Source organism: Rhamphochromis longiceps, linkage group LG2 (assembly GCF_057381845.1).
Source record: "Rhamphochromis longiceps isolate RC_006_pf linkage group LG2, R_longiceps_female_GT1.1, whole genome shotgun sequence".
Lineage (NCBI taxonomy): Eukaryota > Metazoa > Chordata > Actinopteri > Cichliformes > Cichlidae > Rhamphochromis > Rhamphochromis longiceps.
Genome location: NC_140558.1, coordinates 39,155,390 through 39,182,444, shown reverse-complemented (window position 1 = coordinate 39,182,444; position 27,055 = coordinate 39,155,390). Strand labels below are relative to the sequence as shown.

General features: G+C 40.2%; 2 protein-coding genes and 1 non-coding gene across 6 annotated transcripts in view; 2 read left to right on the top strand and 1 right to left on the bottom strand.

Moving 5' to 3' along the window:
- Window positions 1–7,027, bottom strand: part of bcorl1 (BCL6 corepressor-like 1) — a 30,536-nt gene extending 23,509 nt beyond the window's left edge. Inside the window, exons 1-2 of one of the 2 annotated variants that reach the window (XM_085428271.1) lie at window positions 6,918–7,024; window positions 1,863–1,976 (exon numbers count right to left, since the gene is read on the bottom strand). The gene's annotated coding sequence lies outside the window, so the exon portion shown is untranslated. Of the gene's footprint in view, window positions 1–1,862; window positions 1,977–6,917 lie in introns of both variants that reach the window. The other variant, XM_085428254.1, reaches the window with a different exon arrangement.
- Window positions 7,028–7,112: 85 nt separating this feature from the next.
- trnav-uac (transfer RNA valine (anticodon UAC)) lies at window positions 7,113–7,185 on the top strand. The gene has a single exon. It is a non-coding gene; the product is annotated as a tRNA-Val (tRNA).
- Window positions 7,186–11,080: 3,895 nt separating this feature from the next.
- cstf2 (cleavage stimulation factor, 3' pre-RNA, subunit 2) lies at window positions 11,081–26,603 on the top strand. Of its 3 annotated transcripts, XM_085428158.1 has the most exons (14): window positions 11,081–11,213; window positions 11,462–11,540; window positions 11,656–11,825; window positions 11,914–12,050; window positions 12,939–13,058; window positions 13,190–13,306; window positions 15,891–16,008; window positions 18,196–18,255; window positions 23,928–24,027; window positions 24,572–24,768; window positions 24,852–24,976; window positions 25,585–25,668; window positions 26,058–26,200; window positions 26,325–26,603. In XM_085428158.1, exons 1-13 carry the CDS (start codon window positions 11,117–11,119, stop codon window positions 26,181–26,183), a joined length of 1,530 nt encoding a protein of 509 aa, XP_085284284.1. In that variant the 5' UTR covers window positions 11,081–11,116; the 3' UTR covers window positions 26,184–26,200; window positions 26,325–26,603. The 3 variants fall into 3 exon arrangements, with proteins under 3 accessions (XP_085284284.1, XP_085284276.1, XP_085284293.1); XM_085428150.1 differs by having other exon boundaries at window positions 26,058–26,603; XM_085428167.1 differs by lacking the exon at window positions 18,196–18,255 and having other exon boundaries at window positions 26,058–26,603.
- The last annotated feature ends 452 nt before the right edge of the window (window positions 26,604–27,055 follow it).

Here is a 27,055-nt window from a genome sequence, read left to right as displayed (position 1 = left end):
CATCCTATATTGCTCGGGCTGTAGCTTTACCATTCTGTGTGGTGCTGTAAAATAAAGGTATTGAGTAATACCTTTTCTAGAGCGGGTGTTAATATGAATCTGCTAAGGCAGGAAGCTTTGGACACGAGTTAGACAGCCTATATATATTTCCTGTGTGAATGAAATATCGTAGTTCAGATGCAGTCTCTAAACAACAGCACTTGAGGGCAGTGAGTGTTATGATGAATCTGCAAACTGATACAGCATAATACTAAAAAGGTTAAGGGCATACCATATTATTCTAACTGTAACTGTTTAACTCCACGCTGGGTGGCATTTGTTGCATGCCACACCTCCCTCTCTCTGCCAGTTCACTGTCTCTGGATTGTGAACAGATGAAGTAACAAAACCAAAAAAAAAAAGAACCAAAATATGCACAAGCAAGATGGAGGGCCTGTGTCCTAAATGTCACCCACACAGGCTAATAAAGAGTCTGACATCATCTGTAGATATGACAGCCAAAGGTTTTGCTTTACAAACCAAACCTGTGGCTAAATATATTGTTGAGTTACTAATGAATCACTTTAAAAGTCTTGAAAGAAGCTCACAGAGGCTAATTAAAAACAGAAATAGCTTGTTCTCTTGGCAACATGACAGACAAGACAGAATAAATATTACAACAGCACAAATATAGATGTTAGAAAAATAAAGTTTAAAAAGCAAGTGAGTGAGATTCACATAACACAATGTCTATTTTATTTCAGTTAACAAATTCATTTTAGTTAAATTCATTTAAAGCATTTTGCTGCATTGCTATGCCTGGACCTCCCAAAGGGCCAGAAAGGTCGGGACACCCAGGCAACTTATTAGAGGCTGTAAAAGTAGCTTAAGTCAGTGAACAAATCATCACTGCTGTTAAAGTACCACATTTTCCAGGATACAAACCTTCAACGGATCAAAACTTAACCAGTAGGTAAAGCGCTAAAAGCAAACACAAGCGAAAATGGATGGATTGAATGTGTGTTAGTGGAAGTTTATGATATAGGGCCCGTGGTCTATTTGCCAAATGAGGCTTGTCTGCAGATTTAGGGAGGAGACATACTTCTTTTTCTTGAAAAGAGGAACTGGGGAGCAGTACCTGAGATCTTTCATAAAGGATCTGACCGAGCAAAACTGTCAGAGATGCTATAAAAGCCTCATCAGACAACTGCTACACACACTGCACAGTAGGACAGCTGTCTGTGCCAGTAATGGCCACTGCTTCCACTGAATTCATGTTCACACAATTATCTATTTAGGGGACTGACTGCAGGCTAACCTGAGCTGGTTATTTTTTAGACACCATCATATCGGTTAAATTGTAAGCCCAAATACAAAATGACATACATGCTTACTGCACATGAAAGCTTTAGGATTTCACAGTTTAGATTTTATCTGCCCAGATTTTGAGATATCTGACTGATAATGGACAGTCTGGATGATCTAAAGACCTTGCTGTGAGCAGTTGTCACTGAAAATACACAACTTCACACTGATGGACAGAGTCTATGGAAACTGCTGACAGTGACATCTAAGAATTATCCAGAGTAAGTGGGACACTGCAGCTGATTTTTTAAAAACACATTTTATATTAATATGCATCATTTTGGGATGGGGGACCTAAAACTTAACAAGAAACACTAGCACAACATCCGCAACCCACAACACTAGGGCTAAATGAAATGTTCTTGAGCAATTCTGACAACCAGCCAGATGTTCATGTGGCATGTGATCAATTTAAGGTGTTTCATGAGGAGAAAAGACAAATAGACAGACAAGAACATAAAAGGAAGATGATTCAGAATGAGAAAACCGTAGATGTCGCTTATAGATATGGCACAAACCTTCGACTGAGACATAGACGGCTCTGCAGGTCACACTCTCCAGGGCTCCGGGTCTACAGTCACTGGAATCATGCGTAAGTCCGAGAAGATGACCATCAAAATGGCCACAGGCATCTAACAGCAAATGACATTGCTTGTAAAACTGGGAACACGCTGCAGAGATTAAAGTCCAACTGAAACAGCAATTTAGTTCCAGTGACTGATTTTCAAGATGGTACAACATCTGCATTGGTCTGCACCAAATCAGGCCGTCTACTCTTGATGGCGGGTACACATTATTGTGTAGAAGAAGATTAGGAGTAAATTCTTTCACCCACTTGAAGCTTACATTTTTCTAATCAGTTATGATTGACTCAAAGCATCACAAACCTTTTATACAAGACAGCTGTCACTCTGTTAACAGACCGGTCTGCAGCGTAGCACTACACGCTTCGCTATAAATCACACAAGTGCACTGCATCAAATAATTATCAGTTTCAGTTTCACCTCTATGTGTCCACATTCTCTCTGTTTATCACAAGTGCATTTGTGATTTCAGTTTTTTATGGCCGGCCTCTTTCTGTTGTTAGAACACATCATCATAAAGGAAGAGCTTCATCCACACATCCATGCATTCTCCTAACTATTTATCCAATTCAGGGTCACTGGGAAGCTGTAGCCTATACCAGCTGTCACTGGGAGAGAGGTGAGGTATACCAAGGTCACATCACCAGTCTATCATAGGGCTAACATAGAGACAGATAATCATTCATGCTCACATTCCGACCTACAATAATCACCAAGTATGTGGACTTTGTGAGGAAGCCGGAGTCCATAACAGAACCCACACAGACAGAAGATACTCTCCCCAGAAAGGAAGGCTCTATATAGCTGCCAGATTCAAGCCTAGGACCTTGTTGCTGTAAGGGGGGGGAGAATAGTTTCATTGCCATGCTGTCTTCAATACAAATATATCCAAAATGCATTGTTTTCAGTCCTGTGTTAAAGGCATGCTTTGGAATATTTGACCACAAGTGACACTACGGAGCAATATTCCACAACAAGACGCCCTGTGGAGATTTCTTGTAAACAAACAAAATATATATTTTTTTACATTTAACATTAACACTAAGCCAATTTTAAAGCATTTCAAATCGAGCACTGTTTTGATCCATATCTGCTCACTGGCAAACATATTCCAATCTTTTGTTTATTTCAGGACTCAGATTGCTCTCTCGCTTTGTACTAAGGCCCCTGGTTTGAACCTTATGGTCGGCTGCGGCCTTTGTGTGTGAAGTTTGCATGCTTTTCCTGTGGCAATGTGGGTTTCCCCTGGGTATTCTGGTTTCCACTCACTGTGAAAGTGTTTTTACCTGTCTCTGATCTAGCCCAAAGTCAGATAGGATAAGGTCCAGCCAGTCATCCTTGTCCTAAGTGCTTGAGAAAAAAGCTACTGGCCTTCTTTTTATAACGTTCATGAAGACATTCTGATCTGAAAGGCTTCTTTAGTTCTAAAAGGTGATATGATTCCCAGGTATTTAACCTTAACTGAAGTTGTCACCTTGGAGGTGATACTGACCCACCCAGTCATCCAGTGAGTCTTTAGGGTGACATGAGCCAAGGTGTGAATTCTCTGTGAGACAGTGCCACAACCTGCCATTGTGTGAGTCATTAAGGTCACATGGGTCAAGGTGTGAATGGGAGTTGAATTGCCTCGGAAGGGATCGTAAGACTGCATTATAAAAGGGCTGATAGTTTGTGGCATCGGTCAGTTTCAGACGTATGCAGATAGCCCCCTTTACCTCTCACTCCCGCCGTTTGTCTTCTCTGCCCAGAATTTGAACATTTGTATCCTGAAAGGAGCGTCCCTAACAGGGGTTTCCTTGGCAGAGAGTACTGATGATTTAAACCTTCTCTTACTGTGATCACATTACTTGTAAATATAAATCTAAAATTACAACACAGACCTTACTTTTAACTTCTGTGTATCTTAATTTATTTATTTTTAGAAAATTTTGCTGGTGCAACTCTCGGCAATAATCCAATTTTTTTTTTTTAAGTTGCAGTTTATTACAAGTCCAAGAAATGGCATTTGGAACTGCCTAGCATCAATAGTGGACATGTAAGTACATGCAGATATGTCCTCATTTGACAAAAACCTTGATCCTGTTTCATTCCACGCACTATTAAGGTGATTGACAGCTGGTGAAGTTAAAATTCAAGCCAAAAAAGAAGCAATTTTAAATAATCTTTACAAATGTGCTACAAAGAAAACAATGCTTTCAGTATCTCTGTTTGACACCAGAAACACAAAATGTCCTTTAAAATGAACATAGCTCTAAGATAATTCAATCTGATCTATAAATGGAAATTAATATAAGACTTAATTTCAAAATTGTACATAGGTGAGATAAGCCAATTCCTATATACAGAGTACATAGGAAATGGCTTAGCTGACCCTTTTGCCCAGCATTTTAAACATCTGTAACTGCTTAAGTAGAGGACATATCCACATAAAATTTTCAGGGATGACTAACACATTTGACGTCTGTTAAAAACTGAAACCAAATCTGTTTGACGACAATTTCGTCCTATGAATAACTATGAGCATCGATTCCACTAGATACATTATAGCTTCAATAACAAAACTGCATCAATTGAATGTTCATGGTCCAGAGTAACAGAGCCCAGCAATGGTGCCCTGGATGTTCTATCACTTGAGAAAACTTTGAAAAGTGCATCATATAATGTGGGATAAATAGCTATAACAACTCACAGCATTTTTTAACAGTCATGAATTTGGAGCCTCTGGTGTACTTCTAGGGTCTTTGACTCAGAAAGTATGCATATTATGAAGGTAAAAATTTGGATTAATTCAGTAAATTAAATCATTCCGAAGCACGGTACTGTGAAAGAATGTTTGTGGGGTCTAAACACTGAGTAAAGCTGTTTTAATGCATCCATTTAACTCGCTGATGAATTTTAGCATCGCTATTGCCCCAGTTAGAGTCAACACACTTTCTGGATTCCTCCATCAGCTGATGAGGAGGTCATCCAAATGAGTGAAGATGTAGTGAATGGCTACGGATAGTTAATGGATCCTCACCACCTTCTGCAGCACTTGTTGGACACGCAGCTGAACACTTTCTCTGTTGCACTCTGCTGCCACAAGGACACGTACAAAAGGTCTTCACCAAATCATCAGATTTAAGGCACTTATTATATTATATTTACATTTATTGAGCTCTTAACTTATTGTTTTTTCTATTTAAAACTTTTCAAGCTATTTTCTTTTGTGATACTGTACACATGTTACTGAGCTAAGTTGCTTTTCATGTTTTAGCTGCTTTAACACAGTGATTTCTCATTTGGGGGATAAAGATTTTTTTTTTAAAATCTTACATACATACTTTAAAAAAAACCCTGCTCATTGTAAAGAGGTCAGGTAGGAAATTGTGTAGAAAATTAATATTTATAAGACTGAAATTGTTTGAAAATGACTATTTAAAAACTGTTAAATAGTCTAGGCTACAAGGTGTTTAGATGAATAACTCTATTTACTTTACAAGAGAGTTTAAACATAAAAAAACAATTTTTAATAAAAAGTTCTTTTATGAAAGGTAATTCTGCTATCTTATTTGAGTTTTGTGTCATACTTTAAGTTTCTATCAGACAAAGATAATACACTGGGATTCAGGGAACTGAGCAGAAAATGTAAGCAATTTAAGCTTTTCAGTGTTTTTAACAAAATAATTTAAAATATCTCCTTAGCAATTTAACTTTTAACTTCCAAGTTTACTTTGTGATACTGTATGGCCTGTCTAGCGTCATACACAGATACCATTTGGTCAAATGAAGTCTGTGGCACAGATCTAGCATGTCTTGCATTTTGATCCTGCCCACATATGAATCTATATGATTAATTCTGGCCTGCTGTGTTGGATCAGTGAGAATACAAGCTCTGGCTGGCTCTCAAGGTGTGCTATTGTACCCCACATGATAAACAGACGCAGCTGTCATCCCCACGTTGTTCAGCCAGCCTGACTCCCCTTCCCTCATTGGCACCGAAGAAAGCTGGAGTCAAAACAGCTAAAAATGGAAGAATGAGATGCTGAGGCGATTTCAAGAGGCCAGCGAAAGGAAAACCTCTGGAACAAATAACTTATAGTGTGCATGATTGAAGATCAAGTCATTGCAAAGAACATAAATATGAATACATATTTCAGACCCCACAGGAGCATAAAAAAACAGGAGGGACCGGCCATTTGAACAGAAGCCTGATTGAGGAGCCTCACCAATCAGCAGCAAACACACTTATCACAATTTAGCAAGAGGATGAGAGCGCTTAGGAATTTATATTTGAACCCTCTGATGGGCACCTCTGGAGCTCTTGAGATGAATAATGCACAATAGATACAACAGATACAGATAAGCAGGACAGCGTTAAAAAAGCTAGACTGCTTCTGCTGGACATGTTTAAATACCCTGCTTGTTGCTGCTCTCTGCCTCGTTATTCTGCTTGTCTAAATGTCACATACAGCCATGTGTAATGATTAAACCTGCTAAGTAGTGTAAATATTACAGCATTAAATGTGTGTTTTTAACACATGGCCAAGGTAAATAATAACTTTCAGTGTGTCTGGCTATCAGTTAGTCTTTGATCTAACATCGTGCCTGCTTCCTCTTTTCACAATACACTGAAGTACAGTTACAGTGTTCAGCTATGTGGCAAAAGAGGTTTTCAAGACTGGAATCACATGTTTGAGCAACAAACACACTTGAGCCATGCTAGCCGGATAAGCCAAGAGTGCTTCCTAAGCTAGAAACGCTAATCCTGACTTGGTATGTTGTTAGTTCATGCAGTCGGAAGGCTGGACACACGGACAAATGGAGGCGACTCGCCCCGCTCGATTATTTCCAGCTCACAAGTAGCACCTCGGTGCTAGCTACCATAACGTGTGATCGGTCAAACAAGCAAAAAGAAAAGGGGGGCTCCACTGGCGCTGGAACTAAAAACAGCAGCAGCTAGGTTAGATTAGGACGTAGTTAGGTTAGTATCCAAGCGAGATGACTTACTGGGAGAGACTGACACTCATCGTCACTTTGTCTAAAAAGCAGCGAAGCACAGGGAACCGCTTGAAAGAGCAGCGAATACCAGCGGACTCTCGAAGCGGCTTTCCTTCATCATATTGGAAAAACAAGCAATTATTAGCCACGTTAGATGTATCGCGTATTCTTTATTATGCTACACTTCGGAAAGGACAATCAGCTGGTTCCATAGTGTAGCGGTTATCACGTCTGCTTTACACGCAGAAGGTCCTGGGTTCGAGCCCCAGTGGAACCAGGAATACTTTTCTGCTTCGAAACTGAGTGGAAGCCTCTGCAGTAGGTAGGTTACTATGCTGATAAATTATTAAAATGAAACTAATGTACACTTACTCTATACTTCTAAAACTTTGCAAATATACAAACTTCAGGCTGGACTCCACTTAAAAATACATAGCGATATTCTCTGAATGGCAAAAAAGCATATATGAAGCAAGGGTAACAGGACAACCTGTCTAAAGACTAACAGGTTGTCCTGTTACTCTTTGAAAATAGGTAGATCTTCTATACGTCTGTCATTCTGGCCTAATGTGTCCACTTGTTGGCCGTGATATGACCGAGTTGAGTGTGTAAGTTTCTTGTTGGTGTGAGATTATTTACACTCTAATGGTGAAAAATACTGGTTTGAAAGGCTACCTGTAAATTTTCTTTTTAAGGCCCCAAAAGGCCCAACAGAAATATGATTCTGCAGTGTCTGGATGAATAAGTGATGGGCAAGAGGAAGCTACACACCACTAGTGGATGGTTTTGTGCCGTGGTCTAACAAGAATCATGTTTCTAAATGTAAATAACAGCAGAAAGCTGGGGATCAACTTCAGAAGGAAGATGAAGACTACATGGCCTGTGTCTATCCTGGGGTAAGATGTTGGCGTGGTGGACGACTACAAGTAACACATCGACAACAGGCTGAACTAGAAGAGGCTGTATACAAGAAGAGGGTGAGCAGGCACTGGCTGGAAGGTGGACACTTCTAAAACTGCGGTGGACAGGAGGTCACTTAACAAACTGCTTTCTATCTGGGATAATTCTAACCACCCTCTACAAGACTTACTGGAGAACCTTCTCTACCAGACCAATTCAGCTCTGCTGCCACGAGGACAGAAACGGAAAACCCTTCATACCGCAGGCAATAACTACAGTACAACACGTGTAAAGCAGAAAATCATCTGAATGTTCTGTATGCTCATTTAGACATTTTATTTGAATCCTATGTGGTAACAAAACTTTATTTACTGAATTTTAGAATTTTACTTTTGCTTTGTTGATTCTGAAATGCTTAATTATTATAATTTTTAATGCTATTATCATTGTTGCTGTTTTTATTATTGAAGTGGTGTAACAAAAGAATTTCCCACACCTGAGATAAATATAGTATATTTTATCTTATTGTTATCTTTTAACAGCATTAATTTAGTAATTAGTATTGTGATTCTGCAAACACATACCTACAAAAACTCCCATTAACTCCCATTTCTCAAGACCATATTTTCAGTGTCCTAAACTGAATCAATCATCCTTTTGGCAAAACAAGTTTCACCTACTTAGACACAATTTGCAGATCCTATTTAACTGTATTTCAAAATGATAAACATGCGATCACTCCCTAAACACATTTTTCCACAGTGATTCGCATGCAATGCATAACTTCTAATAACACGAGGCAGAAGTAGATATCAATACAGCACAGACGTCATTTATCAAACACAACGCAAAATTTTTCTGAGGTAATTAAACTGCAACAAGACAGTTTAGAGGACTCAGAAAGCAAGCGAGAGCTGAAGGTTGATACCAATAACTGGTGAAAGCAATGTGACGTAAAGGAGGAAGAAGTAGGACGATGCGGAAGAACAATATCAAAAATAGTAATTTAAGTAGAACTGTGAGACCATGGTTTGACATTAAATGACAGCCCATATGAAAAGAAACTTCTAGACTTCATTAGACTTCCACTCACATCATTAGGTACAACGTTTCAGCTGTTCGTTAACACAAATATTTAACTGGCAAATCATATGACACCAACTCTTTGCAAATCAAAACAACCTGCTGAAGTTCAAACAAAGTATCAGAATGGGGAAGTAAAGTGCTTTAAGTGACTCTGATTGTAACTCTGACACTCTGGTTGTTGGTGCCAGACAGGCTTTTCCTTCAGAAACTGCTAATCCACTGGGATTTTTCCACAGAATATATCTACAGAGTTTACAGAGAATGATCCAATAGAGAGGAAATACCCAGTGAGTGGCAGTTCTCTAAGTGATGTTGATGCCAGACGTCACAGGAGAGTGACCCGGCAGCATTAGGCTGATAGGAAGGCAACAGCAACTCAAATAACCACTCATTACAATCCAGGTATGCAGAAGAGCAACTATGAAAGTTTTTCCATATTTCCCACACTTACAGGTTTTAAATCATCAAACAAATTTTAAAATTAGACAAAGATAACCTGAGTAAATACAGACATTTAATGATGATTTCATGTATTTTAAAAAAAAGCTATCCAAACCTAAGTGGCCCTACGTGAAAAGTAATTGCTTGTTAAACCACTTGACAGCAACAACTGCAATCAAGCATTTGCAATAACTGGCGATGAGTCTTTTACATCGCTGTGGAGGAATTTTGGCCCTATCTTATTTGCAGAATTGTTTTAATTCAGTGACACTGGAGTTTTGAGCATTACTGGGCTGTTCACAGTCATGTCAAAGCATCTCAATGTGATTGGATAGCCAGACCTTGATAAGGTGACTTCAAAATCTTAATTTAGCTTCTTTTTTTTTGAGCCACTCAGAGGTGGAGGTGTGCTTGAGGTTCAGGGCACAAACCGACTGCAGGACATTTTCCTTCAGGATTTTCTGTTACAGAGATGAATTCATGGCTCCATCAATTACAGCATCCTGAAGCAGCAAAGTGGCTCCAGACCATCACTTTAACAGCACCAAAAAAGTTCAACTTTTGTTGTCTTTTGGCAGCCTTTGTGTTCTTTTTGGTCATTAATGGTCTTTCCTATTGTTGAATCATGAACACCGACCTTAACTGAGGCAAGTGATGCCTGCAATTCTTTACATGTTTTTCTGGGTTCTTTTGTGATCTCTGGGATGAGTCAACAATGTGCTCTTGGAGTAAATTTGGTAGGTTGCTCTGGTTAAGGTTCACCACTGTTCCAAGTTGTCTCCATTTGTGGGTAATGGCTGTCACTGTAGTTTGCTGGATCCTGAATCCCTAGAAACTAGTTTGCAACATCTTTGTAATAGATGCCAATGACTTTGTTTCCCTTCAGTTCTTGAGTTTCTTTAGATTGTGGCATGATGTGTTGCTTTTTGAGATCCTTTAGCTTCTTTCGCTTTATCAGACAGCTTCTATATAAGTGACTTCTTCATTCAACAGGTCTGGGAGTAATAAGGACTGTGTGTGAACTAGTGTAATTGAACTCAGGTTTAAAAAAAAATTGTGGCTATTTACAGTTCATTCATGATTTCACAGGAAGTGCAGTACCTTTTTCACACAGAGGCAGGTAGGTTTGGGTAGTTTACCCCTCCCCCCAACAACAATGGCTTGTCTCCCACGCTGGGAGTTTTGTTTTTCTCTGGGTTGTTGCACTTATTACTATTTTAATTATACTTTTTAATTAATGAAATAACAGGATAAAAATAATATTCAACAGTTTAAAGTATCTAAGGCTGCTTTTGCATTCTCTTACTGTAACCCATTAATTAATAATAACAATTAATAATGGCAACAGGTGTGTGATTATCCAGGTGCACCAGAAATTATACGTTACGACAGTTTTACTACATAAAATAAAATGGAAATAAAACAAAATAAAATAGTTGAACAAATAATAATTAATAATCGCTGACAATAAAGCCTCGCTATTCAGTTAGCCAGGTGTTGCCAGTTTACTATCAACAGTCCTATAATAACCCTCAACCGTTATAAAGTAAGCAGTTTTTAAGAATCACTCACCAAACCTCCTTCTTTGCCTACAAACAAGTGCTAATACTTATAAATAAAAACCTTTTTCAATACGTTAGGAATGGTTGCGCTGCTGGGATTTTAATTTGGCCTTTCCCCCACCCACCGCCCTGCCCCCCTTTTTTTCTTTCTTTTTTTTTTTTATGAACGGATGTTGTCTCCTTCTAGTTTCCGGTGTAACATTAAATTCTGTCCCCAAAATGGCGAACGTATCTGTTGCCAACGCCGCTGCTGCGGCCGCAGCTGCAGCCGCGAATAGAGACCCAGCCGTTGACCGGTCACTACGATCGGTGTTCGGTAAGTTTGTTGCTTTTAGGTCGCTGTGTTTGGGTAAGTTTATCCTCTGGGTGCTCAGGAAGAATGTAAGGAAGCGGGTTGTGAATCAAAACTTGCTAACATGGATGTCAGGCTAGTGTTGCTGTTAGCTGAACACCGCGCGAGGGAAAGTTAAAAAGAAATAGCAAGCAAAGGAGCCTCGAATTACAAATCCTTCTTCTGTTTATTGTCATACTAACACTAAATATTGTGTGTATTAATTGTTTTAGTGGGAAATATTCCGTATGAAGCCACAGAAGAACAGCTGAAAGACATCTTCTCTGAAGTCGGACTTGTTGTCAGTTTCAGGTGAGTGAAGGAACGCGCTAGACCTGGTCCTCTCTGAACTAAGATGTTTTATAGGGTTTTAATAAGTCCTTTTAGACAGTCTTAAATGTGGATTGTTCCCTTTTCTTGTACTCAGGTTAGTGTATGACAGGGAGACAGGAAAGCCAAAGGGATATGGTTTCTGTGAATACCAAGACCAGGAGACTGCCCTCAGTGCCATGCGAAACTTGAATGGGAGAGAGTTTAGTGGTCGGGCTCTCCGTGTTGACAACGCAGCCAGTGAGAAGAACAAGGAAGAGCTGAAAAGTAAGTTTTTAATTTCCTCTCGAGTTTGTTTAGGTAAGCTTCTGGTCATAATCTGTTTCAATACCCAAGCTATTTTTGTCTTGCACAGGTTTGGGAACAGGAGCCCCCATTATTGAGTCTCCTTATGGAGACAGCATCCAGCCAGAGGAGGCCCCAGAGTCCATCAGCAGAGCAGTAGCCAGTCTGCCACCTGAGCAGATGTTTGAACTCATGAAACAAATGAAGGTAGGGTGTGTCCCCCCCCCCCCCCCCCCCATATACACTTATAACCATCTCCAGAGAGGAGATTGAGGTTTCTTTACTGTACTCTCGGTGAGAGGTGAACTTATCAATAGTAGAATCATCTGCCAAATGGGTAGTCTGTGGTGCATTTAAGAATTAATTTGATGACTTTATGTTCAGCTCTATGTAAAACGTTATGGTCTCCTGTACACAGCCAAATTTAATAAAACCTCTCGCGTTTGAGCGTTTAATAAATGCATGAAACAACAGTGAGTCTTTTAAAGTAAAAAATTAGTTTTCCCAAATGACATCATCTAAAACTGTATGTATGAGGCTCCTTACTCTTTTTTTTTCTTTTTTTTTAATTGTCAGTAGTAAGGATGGTGACAAATGTTTCACACAGTCTGAATCACCTCCAGCTTAACTGTATGCAGATGCTCCACCTTCCCTTTCATTAACAGAGGCTGTGCTGTGCAGCCTGCCACTCTCAGCTCTGCCAGTGAAGCCTCGTCTTTGTACAGCTGGTAGTCTGCTTCATTAAGCCCAAAGAAACGCCACACTGCAGACGTCTTTTGCTTTACTCAGAAAGTCATTTGTTTCACCAAAAGCTTGTGTCAGTAGGAATGCTCCAGATGCTGATTGGAGTCAGTGGCTCCAGATTTAATAGTAGTGGTATTTCTGCAGATTGTGGTCTAATGCCTGTTTGTTAGGGAGTTATGTCTGAGTCATGAGTGGGTAGTAAAAAGTGGTGGTGGGATTAAAAACTAGAGTGTTTTTTCTTTGTTTGTTTGTTTTTTAAGTCTTTTAGGATGTAGTCAGAGATTTTTCTAGTAGTTTCTAAAATCAGATCCCTTTGGTTTCAAAAAAATGTTTTTCTCTCTCTCCCTCCAGCTGTGTGTGCAGAACAGTCCTCAGGAGGCACGGAACATGCTGCTGCAGAACCCTCAGCTGGCCTACGCTCTGCTGCAGGCCCAAGTGGTCATGCGGATTGTTGATCCTGAGATAGCCTTGGTGAGAATGAAGAGATGAGTCACAGTCAGAAGACAGTTGTTCTCGACTCAGTAAATGTTTATTCTGTCCTGCATTTTAAAGCCAAAGCAAGCAGTATTTTTTTTTTTATGTTCCCCTCACTCCTTGTATAGAAAATGCTCCATCGTCAAACAACAGTCCAGCCTCTGATTCCCAGTGGACAGGGCGGAGGAGCACCGACAGTCACTTCTCCACCTACACAGCCGACCATGCCCGTGTCTCAACCTGTGGTAAGCAGAACATATCTTTTGTCATATTACTGTGTATTCTCTTCAACAAAATGTTCCCATTGTGTGTCCTGAAAAATGTGCACGCATGCAAGGGTTGCTGGGATGGCTGTAGCCCAGGAGGTAGAGCAGGTCATCTACTAATCAAAAGGTTAGAAGTTCAGTCTGGTTTCTCCAGTCTCCAGCCTGCATGGCTAGTATCCTCTGGCAAGATACTGAGCCACAAGTTGGTCTCTGATGCATTCATTGATGTATGAATGTGTGAATGTTAGATAGAAAGCAATTAGGTGTTGAAAAAGTGCTTGTATGAATGGGCAAATAAGGCATGTTGTATAAAGTGCTTTGCCTAGAAAAGCATTGTATATGAACCAGTTAATTTACCATGGAGTGAATAAATACTGGTGAAAGGATCACAAAGTCTGGCCCACCAAAAGTCCTGGTCTGGCTTCAGGAAGTGTTAAAATGTGCGGGGTGAAAAGTTTAAAATATTTCTAGATCTCAACAAGTAGTTTGCTTGAGGTGTTTAAGTCTGTCCCAGCTGAGAGTGGGTGATAGGCCGGGTACATCCCGGACACGCACCAAGTCTATTACCGGGCTAACACAGAAAGACCATAATTCACGCTCACACTAACACCTACAGCCAGTTTAGAATCATCAGTTAACCTACGATACAATTCATTTTGCTTATGAAGTTTCCAAACTGAGGAACGTAGTCCGTGGTGATCCGAATTCTCAAAATGATAAGGAACGGCTTCAGTGCTTCTTTTATTACCCCCTTTAGTAGATCATACGCTGAAGCAACCTTTATGAAAGGAAAGTAGATAAATTTTATCTCATAAGTCATAGCGAAGGACCATCTGAGCGTTCCTGAAAAACGATCAACATAACTGATAAAGTAGGCCTGATCATGCAAATGTTATTTGTAAGTGCATTTTCCATTTCCATAACCTGATGATATGTTTTTAATTTTTCTGTTAAACCCACTGGTTGTCTGTGAATAGGAGTTGGTTTGCATGAGAAGTGCAGATTTATATGTTCTCTAAATCCTGATCATACGCTGCATTAATTGATCTCAGTGCATTTGTTGTTTTGCCAGCTTTTAGGATTATCATCAATGAATTTTCTCTTAGAGCCACCTTGGATAAGTGCTGGATACAGGGAATTTCATAGAAATCCTAAACAAGGAGGAGGGGATGAGTTGGATCAGTCTCCAGTAGGAAAAATAAGAAAATAAGATGCTTTTCATTTTATAGGCTTTAAAGTTCCAGCACCTGTAATGATATGATGTTTTTTCCCAGTGGTTCTTCTTCAACAATATAAGAACACTCTGGGGTGAAGTAAAATGTGCATTTTTAATACATCTTTTGGACATTGTAGTTTCAACACTGCACCATCACATTGTTAAAGAGCCTAATGTATGTGCATTTGGATTCTCTGAGCACCACGCTTCTCTATTTCTAAGTCCTTATAACTTCCCCTTCACACCTCGTAGCGTTTTCACCGAGGTTAGAGAAAGGTGATTAGGAAAAGGACACAGGAGGTTATATGAGGGGATGTGGGAGGAAACAAGAGAAACCGTGCAGGGAGAACACAGAAACTCCACACAGAAAGGCCCCAGATGACTTGAAGGTTTGAACCAAGAATCTTATTGTTGTGAGGCAACCGTGGCAACGTCTGCACCACCATGTGGCATGGCAGTTTGTGGGTTAGTCCATTAATACATTTTAGAACAAGAATTTTCTGCTTTGGTTTAAAAAGAAAGTCACATCCACACAAGCGCTGTATTGAAAAAAACAAAACAAAACCAGTGTCCATTACTGTCAAGCAGCAGACGGCGATATAACCATTAACCGTGTAGAAATGTTGGCCAATCAGATGCCTTGGGGCAACAATAACACAGGGTAGATTATGATACCAAAAAGGAGATAAAGGCACACACCTTTGACGGTGCAAGAGAAGATTTTTGGTTTCCTTGTTTACGCAGAAACTGAGATTTGTTTGAGATTTGTTAATTTTTCAGTGACCTAAAATGGCTCTGTGTGGGGAAACGCCCAAAGCGCATAGAAAAAGCTACGTTTTTATAAAATACCTGTGTCGGTGTGGTCAGGGTGGAATTATAGAAAGGTACATGTAAAGTTGTTGTTCCTTTGTAGATCCACTGTGAGCTGTAAATTTTAATAGCAGCAGTCTAACTCTGAAAACACCAATATCAATAAATGTGACTATACGTTGTGCTGTAGGAGAGGAGGTCCGGCCCATTTGTTGTCAAACAGTGTGAACATGGCCCATTAACTAAAATGAGTTTGACACCCCTGCTGTAAGCAGTGCCTGATGGCAATGCTACTGCTTGTAGATTGGATGTTTTGCTACAAGGTTTGTCCAGAGCTGGCAGGAGTTCCAGCTCCATCTCAAACGACTTTGAAATGGAGCAAACATGCAGACAGAAATGTAACATAAATGTCACTTAACATGTTTTTGTCCTCAATGAGGGGATCAAGCACCATATGTTCTCTTCTTTATAGATACAGTTTCAGGAGATATTATTTCCATTCATTTCTTAATCATTTTTATTTTGTTATGTCCTCAGCCTGGAATGCATGTCAATGGAGCGCCCCAGATGATGCAGCCCCCTAACATGGGAGTTGTCCCTGGACCCATGCCTGTACCAGGACCTGGGCCTGGACCGGGACCAGTTGGACCTCCAGGTAATCATCAGACCACATGCACGCTTGAAATGGCAAAAGTTGTGAAATTGGTTGTGGTAGTGTGACTCTGGCCACTTGTAGTATAAAGTTACACAAACAAACCATAAATACAGGGCAGGTATCTATCTCTAAGACATTAACTTTATAAAATCATTAAACATTCGATAATCTAGAATTGTTACAAATGTTCCAAGCATGTAAATGAATAAGCTGCATGAAGGCATGTCTTAAATTTGAAAACCTGTCATATTTTATTAGCTGTTTTCTTTGGCGTATAAAACAATCACCAATAATGCTAATGTTTGTCGGTAGACAGCAGTAATTGAAAAGCAGTTTTTCAGTGCAGTGTTTCCAATTAGACAAAAGTGGATTCAAAAAGTATTTACCCCCTTTCTGTTTTTGCATACATTTTAATTTAAAGTGGATACAATTAGCATTATTTCTAGATTGGTCTTTGTAAAACGGTAATCTCAAAAGCTGAGATCTGTCGTTTATATTAGTTATCGCATGATTACTGTGGCAGTCATACTGTAGCCGGTAATTACTATTACCACACATCCACATGTGAATACGTAGAATGTGAAGAATTTTGGTACCCAAAGCTTTCTGGTGTCCAGTTGTTATTAGAGGGTTTTTGTTCAGTCACCACTCCATGTGGTGAGTAGATTGGTTCAGGATTCAGAGGAGCACTCTGTGTGCCTCATGATGATTTAGCCTTATATTTGCTTTTTAAAATTCATCTCCATTCATAATCTGACACAGCCAGCACATGTAATGGGAAGTCGTGGCCTGGATATCTGTTATCTCGAGATCAGCTGGCTAATCCGGAAGCCTGAAACATTGACCCCAGACATTAGCTGATGGGTTCCCAGATTCTGTGCGTCTTATTTGCTTTAATTATTCTTGAGGTGTGTCTTTTTCTGTGTTTTTTAAAGTGGTTCGTTTTCATGTGTTTTGGCCTTCGTCCACATGCAAACACAGTTTTTGGTCTGAAAGTGACCTTTGGGAAATGCCTTCCTTTGTTTCATTGATGCGCAGAGTTTTTGGCACGTGATGTCAGAGACTGTGGTCTTACCTTTTTTATTTACATTAATTAAAAAAAGGACATTTACGTTTATTTACACATGAAGTGTCCAACAGGTTCTCACTGGCCAAAGTTTGTGGCCCACAAACTCTGGGGCAGGGACCGCTGGTGGGGCTTAGAGCCACCACAGATAGAGCATGCACGACCAAGGGCAAAATATAAACTGGAGTTAACTTTAGGCTGAGTTTGTTGATTGTGAAATGCTGGCCATGTTTTTTTTTGTTAATAGCAATTCACCAAATTCAAAAATATCTACAAAATCTAAAAATTGTGAAACTGCACAGTGAGGACTTTTTTCCCACCTTCTGAAGTGGGGCAGCCAAAACTGTGTTGTGTTTACATGCTTTTGACAGCACCCAAACACATTTACATGTGGCCTGCGTCTAGAACTTGATTTGAAGTCCATCTATAGCATGGATTAGAAAGGCACACCTGTTTTTACTGGATCCTGAAATCCAAACTGTTTGCTAGGATGAGGGGAAAAAAAGATAAGACATGAGGTCGATTTAACTCTCTATAGACCACTGTGATAAAATTGTTCCAAGGCATTGATTGAAAACAGGGGTTTCTTCTGTGTAACACAACAAGAAGAGCCTCATTATTTGAGGTGACCACGAACCCAACAATCAGTTTGCATTTCCGCCCAGAGAGTTCAGGTTTTGTCTCATCAGACCAGAAAATCTTTTCCTTCATGCTGATGGAGTCCTTTTAAATGCAGTTCCATGCAACTCTAGTGGAAGATTAAATCTACATGACAATTTCTTGCAAAAAAGGAAGGGGATCCGAATACTTACAGAATCCACTTGCGTCCAAACTTTGCACGTGTCATGGCTCATTTGGATCAGCAGGTGTCACCACAGTCATATAAATAGTGGAGGTTTATCCACAACGATATACGCCATGTGTCCTCGTTATCGTCTTCTCTTTTTGTGTTTTATCTTAAATCTTGGATGTATGCCATCTTGATGATTTTGTAAAAGTTCCCTCTTCTTCACCCTTCTGTACCTTTATTTGTGCATGAGATGATTTCACGAGCGTGCTAAAATGGTGCTTTGCCCTCTTGAGTCTTGTCTCCTGTTCTTCTCACTTTAATGCTGGCTCAGGAAACCTTCAGCATTCTCCCACAGGATCGTCTGGTCAAGCTGCTATCGAGCGGCCTCAAGGTATCACTGTACCTCCTCGGTTCTCCAGTCAGGTCGCAGCCCTGCTAAGCAGTGACACTTTTCAAATATACAGCATATATTTTTGACAGCATTTCCGCTGTAAATAAAAATGACTCATCACACATGCAGCCTTTAGAGAAGTTCATAAGTCTGTGTATATAATTATTACAATCTCAGAGCACTACCACAGCTACACAGGAATATACCAGGTCATGAGTACAATCAATGTTTAGTTTTTTGTTGTTGTAAAGATATGCACAGTTGGGCTGATCAGCTCCAGATAGCAGCTGGAGCCAGTTTGTGCAGATGGTGCAGGTGTTCAGCCTTCAGCCTACTTGTCAGCCTGCACGGGGGAGATTGATGGATATCATGACAAGGAGTACTGATGCGATTTCATGGAGCGTTTATGTGATACAAAAGGAAGTTTAGACCGCCTCATAGTGACCTGCAGGTGCATCTGACGTCCCAGTTTATTGTTCCTACAACCATGTAATTAATGTTGTTCCAGGATCGTCATCACAGCCGCTTCAAAGTGTAAAATGCAACATTGTACGTGTAAAGAGGAGACTGGGGCGGATCAGTGGATCCATCTCACTTGGGATACCTGGGTTTATGTGCTGTTTGAATTTTTTATGAGTTATTATATTTATTTATTTATTTAATCTCTCTCTCTCTGTTGTAGTTTGGTTACTTTTAGGCACCAGAACAGTGCTGAAAGTTTCAGTAAAAGTTGTTTGGGTTACATTTTCACTAACTATAAAAATCTGCAGAAACCCCTGAAGACAAATGTGTCAACAAATCCTAGTTGACAGCTTTGTGACACACCCCGCCCACATTATGTGAATTGTTTTTTTTATTCTTTTTGTCTGCTTCCTGGAAGCCTAACTTAAACTAATGACGTCACGGCAGTGTAATGGGGAATTTATATTTGTAGTCCTCGAGCAACATTAATCATGATGTTGTAGGAACAACAGTAACACGGGAATATCAGATAGCGGTACAAGTTCAGGTGTAATTGCAAGGCGGGTCATCTGAGTTTGGATCTAAACACTGGTCAGACAGGGTACACGGCCAGGTAATGGCTACAGAGTAAGACCTTGAATCCTAAAGGGTGTTATCTGATTTCCACAGAACTGCAGCTTCTTCTGTACTTCTTGTCCTCGACATGTTTTTAGCTAGTTTTATATGTCTCCTTCGTTTTTCTGCTTCTCTGTTCGAAATTTAACAGAATACAAATGAAGTTAAAACCTTTCAGTCACTACTTTATTTGGGCGATTACAGAGTGATCAGCAGATTCTGCTGTTTGAGATTTGGCAAAGTTGGAAGGAGACTTGAGCTCCCGTTGATCCAGACTGATGGATGTCAGAGGAGATCTCCTGCTCGACACTTGCGCGATCTTAGTTTTTGAGGGGGTGGCGGGACATTTTTCTTTTCTTCCCAAAAGGCCCGCTTATTCTAATTTTCTCTATTTATGTTACATTTTTAGCCGTGGCGCTGTTGCTATGGCAGTGTGGGTAAATTTGGGTCAGCGAGCCAGTGGCGTGGTGTTTCTCATCCATACACCTGTGTGCTTGCAGATATCTGACAAAAATGATTTGATTTTAATTATCAAACGAGATGTGTTTCTAAAATTGTAATAAATGATATTCACTGACTGCTGACTTTTACAGAGCTACCACTCGTTTCTGTAGAGTTGAGCCTGAAGGGTAACGAGTTCAGATGTGAGATGTTTATTATTGATAGAGACGGTTTATGGATGTTGCTAAAGATAAAGATGAAAGCGGTGAAATATCTCATACAGTGAGAGCTCTCTGTGTTAGCATCATTCATTATTTGAAAAGGCACGTGTCATTTGCACTAATGGAAAGAGACTACTTGGCCTTCTTTTTACTCCAGGATCAGCTTAGTCACTTGATAATGACATGAAATTGCTGGCTTTGCTTTCAAGCTGGACGGTACGGTATAACAATGAAGCTGCTTTGCTACTCTCTTGATTGGCTTTTGTTTGTGTTTGTCAGCATCACTTATCGCTTATGAAGTGAGGCTGAAGCCAGTTCAGTTTAAAAAAACAAACCAAAAATCCACATTTTTAACAGGCTGTGCTGTAGTTTATAGCTTTTACTGCACTGGAGAGTGACTGGAGTGATGTCACCATTTGTATCCCAACGATACAAAGAGACACGCTTCCATGCAGTCCTCCAAGAATCCTCACTGCATGTCTCTGGAACCAGATGATGTAAGCAACTGGCGAATATTGATTGGCTGACAAGTGGGCGTAATAGAGAAGGGAACAATAGTGGAGTTGATCTAGAATGGGAGAATGACGAAATTTAAAAAACTTCAAAGATCCAGGAAATAAAGCATGATAAGCACAGGCGATGGTTGATTTGGACACTCTTCATTGGTTTTAACTACCTGTTTTACTTCAGCTCCTTGAATGTTGGTCAGTCAGATGTAGCGCAGAGCTCAGTTCAAACATACAAGTACCCTCAGACCGGTTGTAGCACATACTTTGTACACTGCCTCCATCTGAGAACAGAGCTCACTGCAGGCAAAGGGGCAGCACCTGGAGTGGAGCAGACGGCATACATGCCACCTTTGCAAGACCATAAATTCTGCTTGAGACGATTCGAGCCCCAGCTGGGGCCTTTCTGTGTTGCATGTCCTCTCTGTGCCTCTGGGTGCTCCAGGCACGGTCCAAAAGCATGCATCGGCTGTAGAAGTGAAGTAGATAAAGAGCTTTACATGTATAGAATAAAGTGTTTTATTAACATATAGTTATGCATGATTCATAGTCTGCTGTACTTGGTCAGTTAGACTAGAAAATTTCTAAATACAATTAAACTGGATTACATTACAAGCGCACCCTTGTGTGCGCACCTCCCCCTTCACACATCAAGCACGGTTTAGTCGAAATATGAGAACTGCTCATTCAAACCAGCGCAGACACGGCGTTGCTCTTACTCGGGTGCCCAGCAATAATCTTGACATGTTTGAAGGTGAATATATGACCAGTTGCTGTTGTTCTATATAATATAAACACATTACATACGTGTATACAGAGCTTCACAGTTAACAATGCTGTATGTGAGGAACTAGTTGGCAGAGGTGGGACCAAGTCATTGTTTTGCAAGTCTCAAGTAAGTCTCAAGTCTTTATCCTCAAGTCTCAAGTCAAGTCTCAAGTAATGTCAGGCAAGTCAGAGTCGAGTCTCAAGTCACTGGTGTAAAAGTCCGAGTCAAGTCACAAGTCTGAAACTTTGAATTTCAAGTCCTTTCGAGTCTTTAAAAAAAAAAAACAAAACGAAAAAATAATGTTGCAGTTATGCTAAATGTAAATATTAGACCATGTAATTTTTAAATCTGTGTTTTTCTCAACACATGACAAAATAGTGAACTTAGAAAATATACACAAATTGTGAAATTGCACCTCTTTAAAATGCAGCTCAATTAAACCTAGCTCCAAGAATAATTTTCACCGACAGTTCTGAGATAAGCTGCATGTTATTCTTGGATGCGGTTGTAGGACCAGCTTTAAAATCGCATGACAAAAATATCATACATATTAAAAAAAAACTGTATCACCAACGTAGCCTGGACAACATTTGCTAGTTAGATGAAGTCAGCTATCTCATCTTAGCATATTTATATGCATATTTATAATTATACGGTTCTTGGAGTGAGTGCATACACTCATGAAGTTTAGTAACTTCAGGTCACTGCAACAAGCCCAGGTACAGTTTACCGACGGATGGGTGCAGGACCTTGAAATGCACCGTGTAGAACGAAAGACCATCGTACGTATCATAAGTTTACCAGTCTCACAAATCGTCGTCATAAATACACATTCCTTAACCGTTTATTAATAGGACCTTTGAGCTCAACGGTAATTAATTAGTAGTGGAAATAATTTCTGGTACCCATCACAGAAATGTAGCAGTGACAATAATACTGTATGCTGTAATCGTACTGGGCAATTAGTGATACAAAAAACCTGTTTTATCCTGTGAATAAAAGTATATGTTTTTTGTCAGTGTACCATAATAACAGAAGCGAAACACAATATTGTGTCAGGACAATTCACTATTTCTGCACAATAAATAAAGGAGCATAGCGCGACAATTTCTGTTCAGCGCCAGACTTGCTTGTAACCTATATCACCAATTATGTTAAGAAAAATGACGCATTAACTACAACAGCAGACTGACCTTTGTGTAAATGCTTGGAGCAGACTAACCTGTGAGCTGGAGTGTTCTGGGACGTTATATTTGGTCTTTGAATGGCTGCGATCCAGGCCATCCGTCGCGTCTTTGTTACTTCGGAAACATGGCTTGAACAATTTCTCTTCAACGACGTAATCCGATAACAACCGATCTCTCTACCCGTCAGCTTCTCGTGGCTGTCATGCGACCGGCTATTGCAGTTAATAATACAACAGCTTCTTGACATTTTTGTGTTTCTTTTTATCGCTGTATAACTGATTTTAATTGAAAGCCTGCGTGCGCTAGTACCGCTTGCCACGAGTTCCCAGAATCCTTTGCGGTTCTACCCGTGAATGACGTCACATTTTCAATCTCTATATAATATGCATGTTAAATTTTATATTTGGGGTAAAATATCAAGTCTTTTCAAGTAAACCGGTTCAAGTCCAAGTCAAGTCCCAAGTCATAGAACATTTTTTCAAGTCAAGTCTAAAGTCATAAAATTAATGACTCGAGTCTGACTCGAGTCCAAGTCATGTGACTCGAGTCCACACCTCTGCTAGTTGGCACTGCTTGACATCTGGAATACCATCTGCTTAGCTGTCATGACACTCTTCTACAAGTGCCACTGAGAGGACTGTAAACAATGAAGTTGGTGCTGCTCTGCTGCACAAACACAGTAGCGTTACACTGACAAGGAGCCCAGATGATCTTTATCTTATCAGTTTCTTCTAAATTCGTTTTCCTTAGAGTAAATCAGAAGACGTTAACTTTCCCAGATCAACAGAAAAAGATCTATTCATTTGTGATGAATATATTTCTGCTTAAGTGCAGTAAATTAGCCTAATTTGCACTGAGCTAACTGATGGCATCATTATAGGTTGTTGCCTTAATGCTGTAACGCCGTATAAATGGAATATGAGACATCCATTGTTCTTGATCTTTTCTATGCATGCCTCTGTTCGCCATGCTTTCATGGCCAAATAATGTCAGACTTAGAAGACACAAGTAGGCGAACACTCTCAAATAAGCTTTGTGTATACGTGTGGGAGCAGAGTTTTTCTTCTTCTTGTTTTGTGTTTATATAAATTTGCTTTCAAATCTTTAGATCTGCATATTAATGCTGATGAGACCACAATGCTCTACCCTTCCTCCTCTTTGTGTGTGTGTGTGTGTGTCCCTGATGTATCTGTGTGTTGTGACCTTGTTCTGTGGCAGTTTGCTGTGGCCTTTGTGCAGTTTGAGCTAACTGTGTAGGTTTTTTTTCTTCTGAGCAAACACTCATCTTTTTAGGAGTGTGCGTGGTTCTTCTTAACTGGAATTTCAGCTTTGAAAGTCATTCGATATGATGACACATCTCCATTTCTTTTCACTAATTAACTGGCAGATGTTTCGTGTATCATCTGTAGTGTGTGTGTGTGTGTGTGTGTGTGTGTGTGTTGTGGTTAAATTTATGAATTCTTCCTCTAAGGACCAGGTGGTATCCCCCCAAGAGGCCTGCTGGGAGATGGTCCCAATGACCCCAGAGGAGGAACTCTGCTGTCTGTCACTGGAGAGGTCATAGACCCCAAGTAAGACATCCCATTTTACCTTAACGATACATTTGGGTGTGACTTTTAGGAGTGTCTGTTCCAGTCATTGATGTTGCAAGACTAAAGTCTTTATTTTGTCCTGGCTGATTTGGGGGAAATGTAATGTTAAAGAAAGGTAAACAACAACTGAAACGCAAGTCTGGTCTCTGGCTGCACAAAACAGCAGGACATGGAAGATGGATGTGTCAGCTTGTCAACAGAGATGCTCACTGTGTCTGCTGCCGTCTGCTTTAATAATTCCCCAGGTGGAAAAATATAAATTAAAAGATGTATATTTTGTTGGTTTCTTTTTCACGATTCACTAACAAATGCATCTAATTTCCTGTGACTGGTTTTCTGATGATAAAGCCCTACTCTACTCTACTACTGACCAGAAATACTACTATATAGTAAAATCTTTGCTTAATATCGTTTGAGTTTTAATGCTAGACTATATCAAAGACCACTTTATGGTCTAAAAACTATGACTTGTGCTGCGTTAGTTTTAAAAATGTTTAACTTCTCTTATTTTGTGTGCGTTTAGCCGGGGTTACATGGGACCTCCACCCCCCCACCAAGTTCCGCCTGTACACATGCCACAGTTGGGAGTTGCACCCCCTCCAGATATGAGGCCTCCAATGGACATGAGAGGCCCACCCATGGGTGAACCACGGAACATGATGGTTGACCCCAGGGCGGCCCCCATGATGGAGCCACGGGGACCCCCTATGGAAGCCAGAGGTACCTGCCCCTATGAGGCGTCATAGTTTGCGAAAGTCTCGTACTTTGAGGGTAAATTCATCTAATTATGTGTCCTTACACAGGCCGTGATCCAAGGGCAATGGATGCTCGTGTTCCAGTTACGGGTCAGAGGGTTCCCATAGCACCAGGAATGCAAGGCCCTGTCCCTCATGCAATGGGTCCGAATGCTCCGCCACCTGCAAGACCGGTACGTTTGCATCTCTGCATGTCTGTGTCAGCTGTGTGTTTTGGTTTAACTGGAATTGGCCAGGATAGGCATGGTTAGAAGTCAGAGGGTTAGCTCAGGTTTTTGGAGCGTTTTGGAGACAAACTTAAAGAGACAGGGCTGAGATGTCAAATGGAGGGAGAGTGGACAGGATTTCTAGAAAAAGATGAATTCCTCAGGAGGTTCATGGATGTAGTGACAGAGGAGGATGCTAAAGCCTGGGTGAGATGGATATTGAAGATCTGCTGTTGCGATCCTTAAAGGGAACTACCGAAAGAAGACCGCGTGTGTGTGTGTGTGTGTGTGTGTGTGCGTGTGTGTGTGTGTGTGTGTGTGTGTGTGTGTGTGTCTTGATATTGTTATGACATCAGTTGTACGATTTGCGTTACTTCATTCTTATTTTAATTTTTTTCCATGTTTTCATCTATACTTCAGGGCATTCAGGGAGTCAGAATGCTCTAAATTGTTTCATAGGCAGCTTTTACAAAAGCACGAAAATCTGCAAAATACAAGAGAAATCTGTGCTGTCTGGATAATCATTGATGGGTGAAGAACTGTGATCTTACAGTAACACTGTATTTGATCTGCAGGGTGCTGGTATTTCTGGGGTTCCTCCATCAGGAGGAGGCTTCAGTCCAGGTCAGAATCAGGTTTCCACACAGGATCAAGAGAAGGTGAGTGTCACTCTTTGTCACTGCTGCATTTTTATCAGTCAGGATGATGAGTCGGTTAAAAATATCTCGGTATAATTACTTCTGAAGTATTTTATACCAACCGAGTTGCAGGTACATGCAGGTAACATGTAAAATGACCTGTTTTTATTATCAGCTTGCTGAAAGCCTCCTTTCTGCATTCCTGATCATTGATTGCCTTACCTGAGAACAGTAACTATTGTTATTCTGGAACAATAGCTGGCAAAGTATAAACGCTTTTGGCAAAGCTGTATGATTTCTGTGTTATCGAACACTATCATTAGACTGTTGTTCTAGACTGTTCTGTTCAGCTTGTTGGTCAGAAAAACACGTTTAACATCCTCAGCAACATTTTCATTTTCCTCTTTCAGGCTGCCCTCATCATGCAGGTCTTGCAGTTGACTCCAGAACAGATCGCAATGTTGCCGCCGGAGCAGCGGCAGAGCATCCTTATCCTCAAAGAGCAGATTCAGAAGACGGCGAGTGGGGCCCCTTGATGGTCTGACTGATTAAAGTACTGAAAAGTCAGAGCTTCTTTCTTTCCAGTCGCAAATAAAACCTTAGCGCTAGAGTCAAAGGTTTTTGAAATGTTGTGACATCCTCCTTTTTTTCCCCCCCCCCCCATTTTATCATGTCAGAATTTCCTGTCTGCCCCACTCGGACCAGGCTGCAAAGTGTGAACAGATCTGAAGATATCCCATCTTAGTCTGGAATATTGTACCTGTTCTTTTTGTTTTAAATCATAATGTTTGTTTTGTGTAACATTGATTCACGTGGAGGCAAGAAAAAGTCACTTTCTATGGTGAATGTTGAACTTGAATAAAAGCTCGAGCAAGAATGTCACGTTTTTCCCCTAGAAAAGCCAACTGTTGTTATGTTGTAGCTGTTTTGTGAATAAAACAACAAAAACACACCAATTGCCTTTATTTTCTTTTATTCATGAGAAATTATTTACAAGAAAAACAGCAGGTGAATTGTTTTCTTCCACATCTTTAGAGGATCATTGACCACTAACTTTAATGACTGGCATGGTTTTATCTTTCACGTTTTTCTGATAAGGAAACGCTCGAATACAGGAGGTCGTAATTGCGCCTCATATTTTTCCAGTAAACCTGTTTCCTGGTAAACTCCTGCCAAGAAAAATAAATTTTTTTGTGTCCTGTTACATGCATGCATTCAAAGAATGGGTTATATACAGTAGAAACCGTGCATCAGCCGTGTAATCAGTTGTCTTGAGTGGAAGATAAACGATTATAAGATCATAATGAATAGTAAATATACTCCATTTGTGAGTATTTTGTAAAGTAAAAGTTTTTCACGTTCTGTCAACACCTTCATATTCAGTAGATCTAAGAACCAAGGTCCTCAT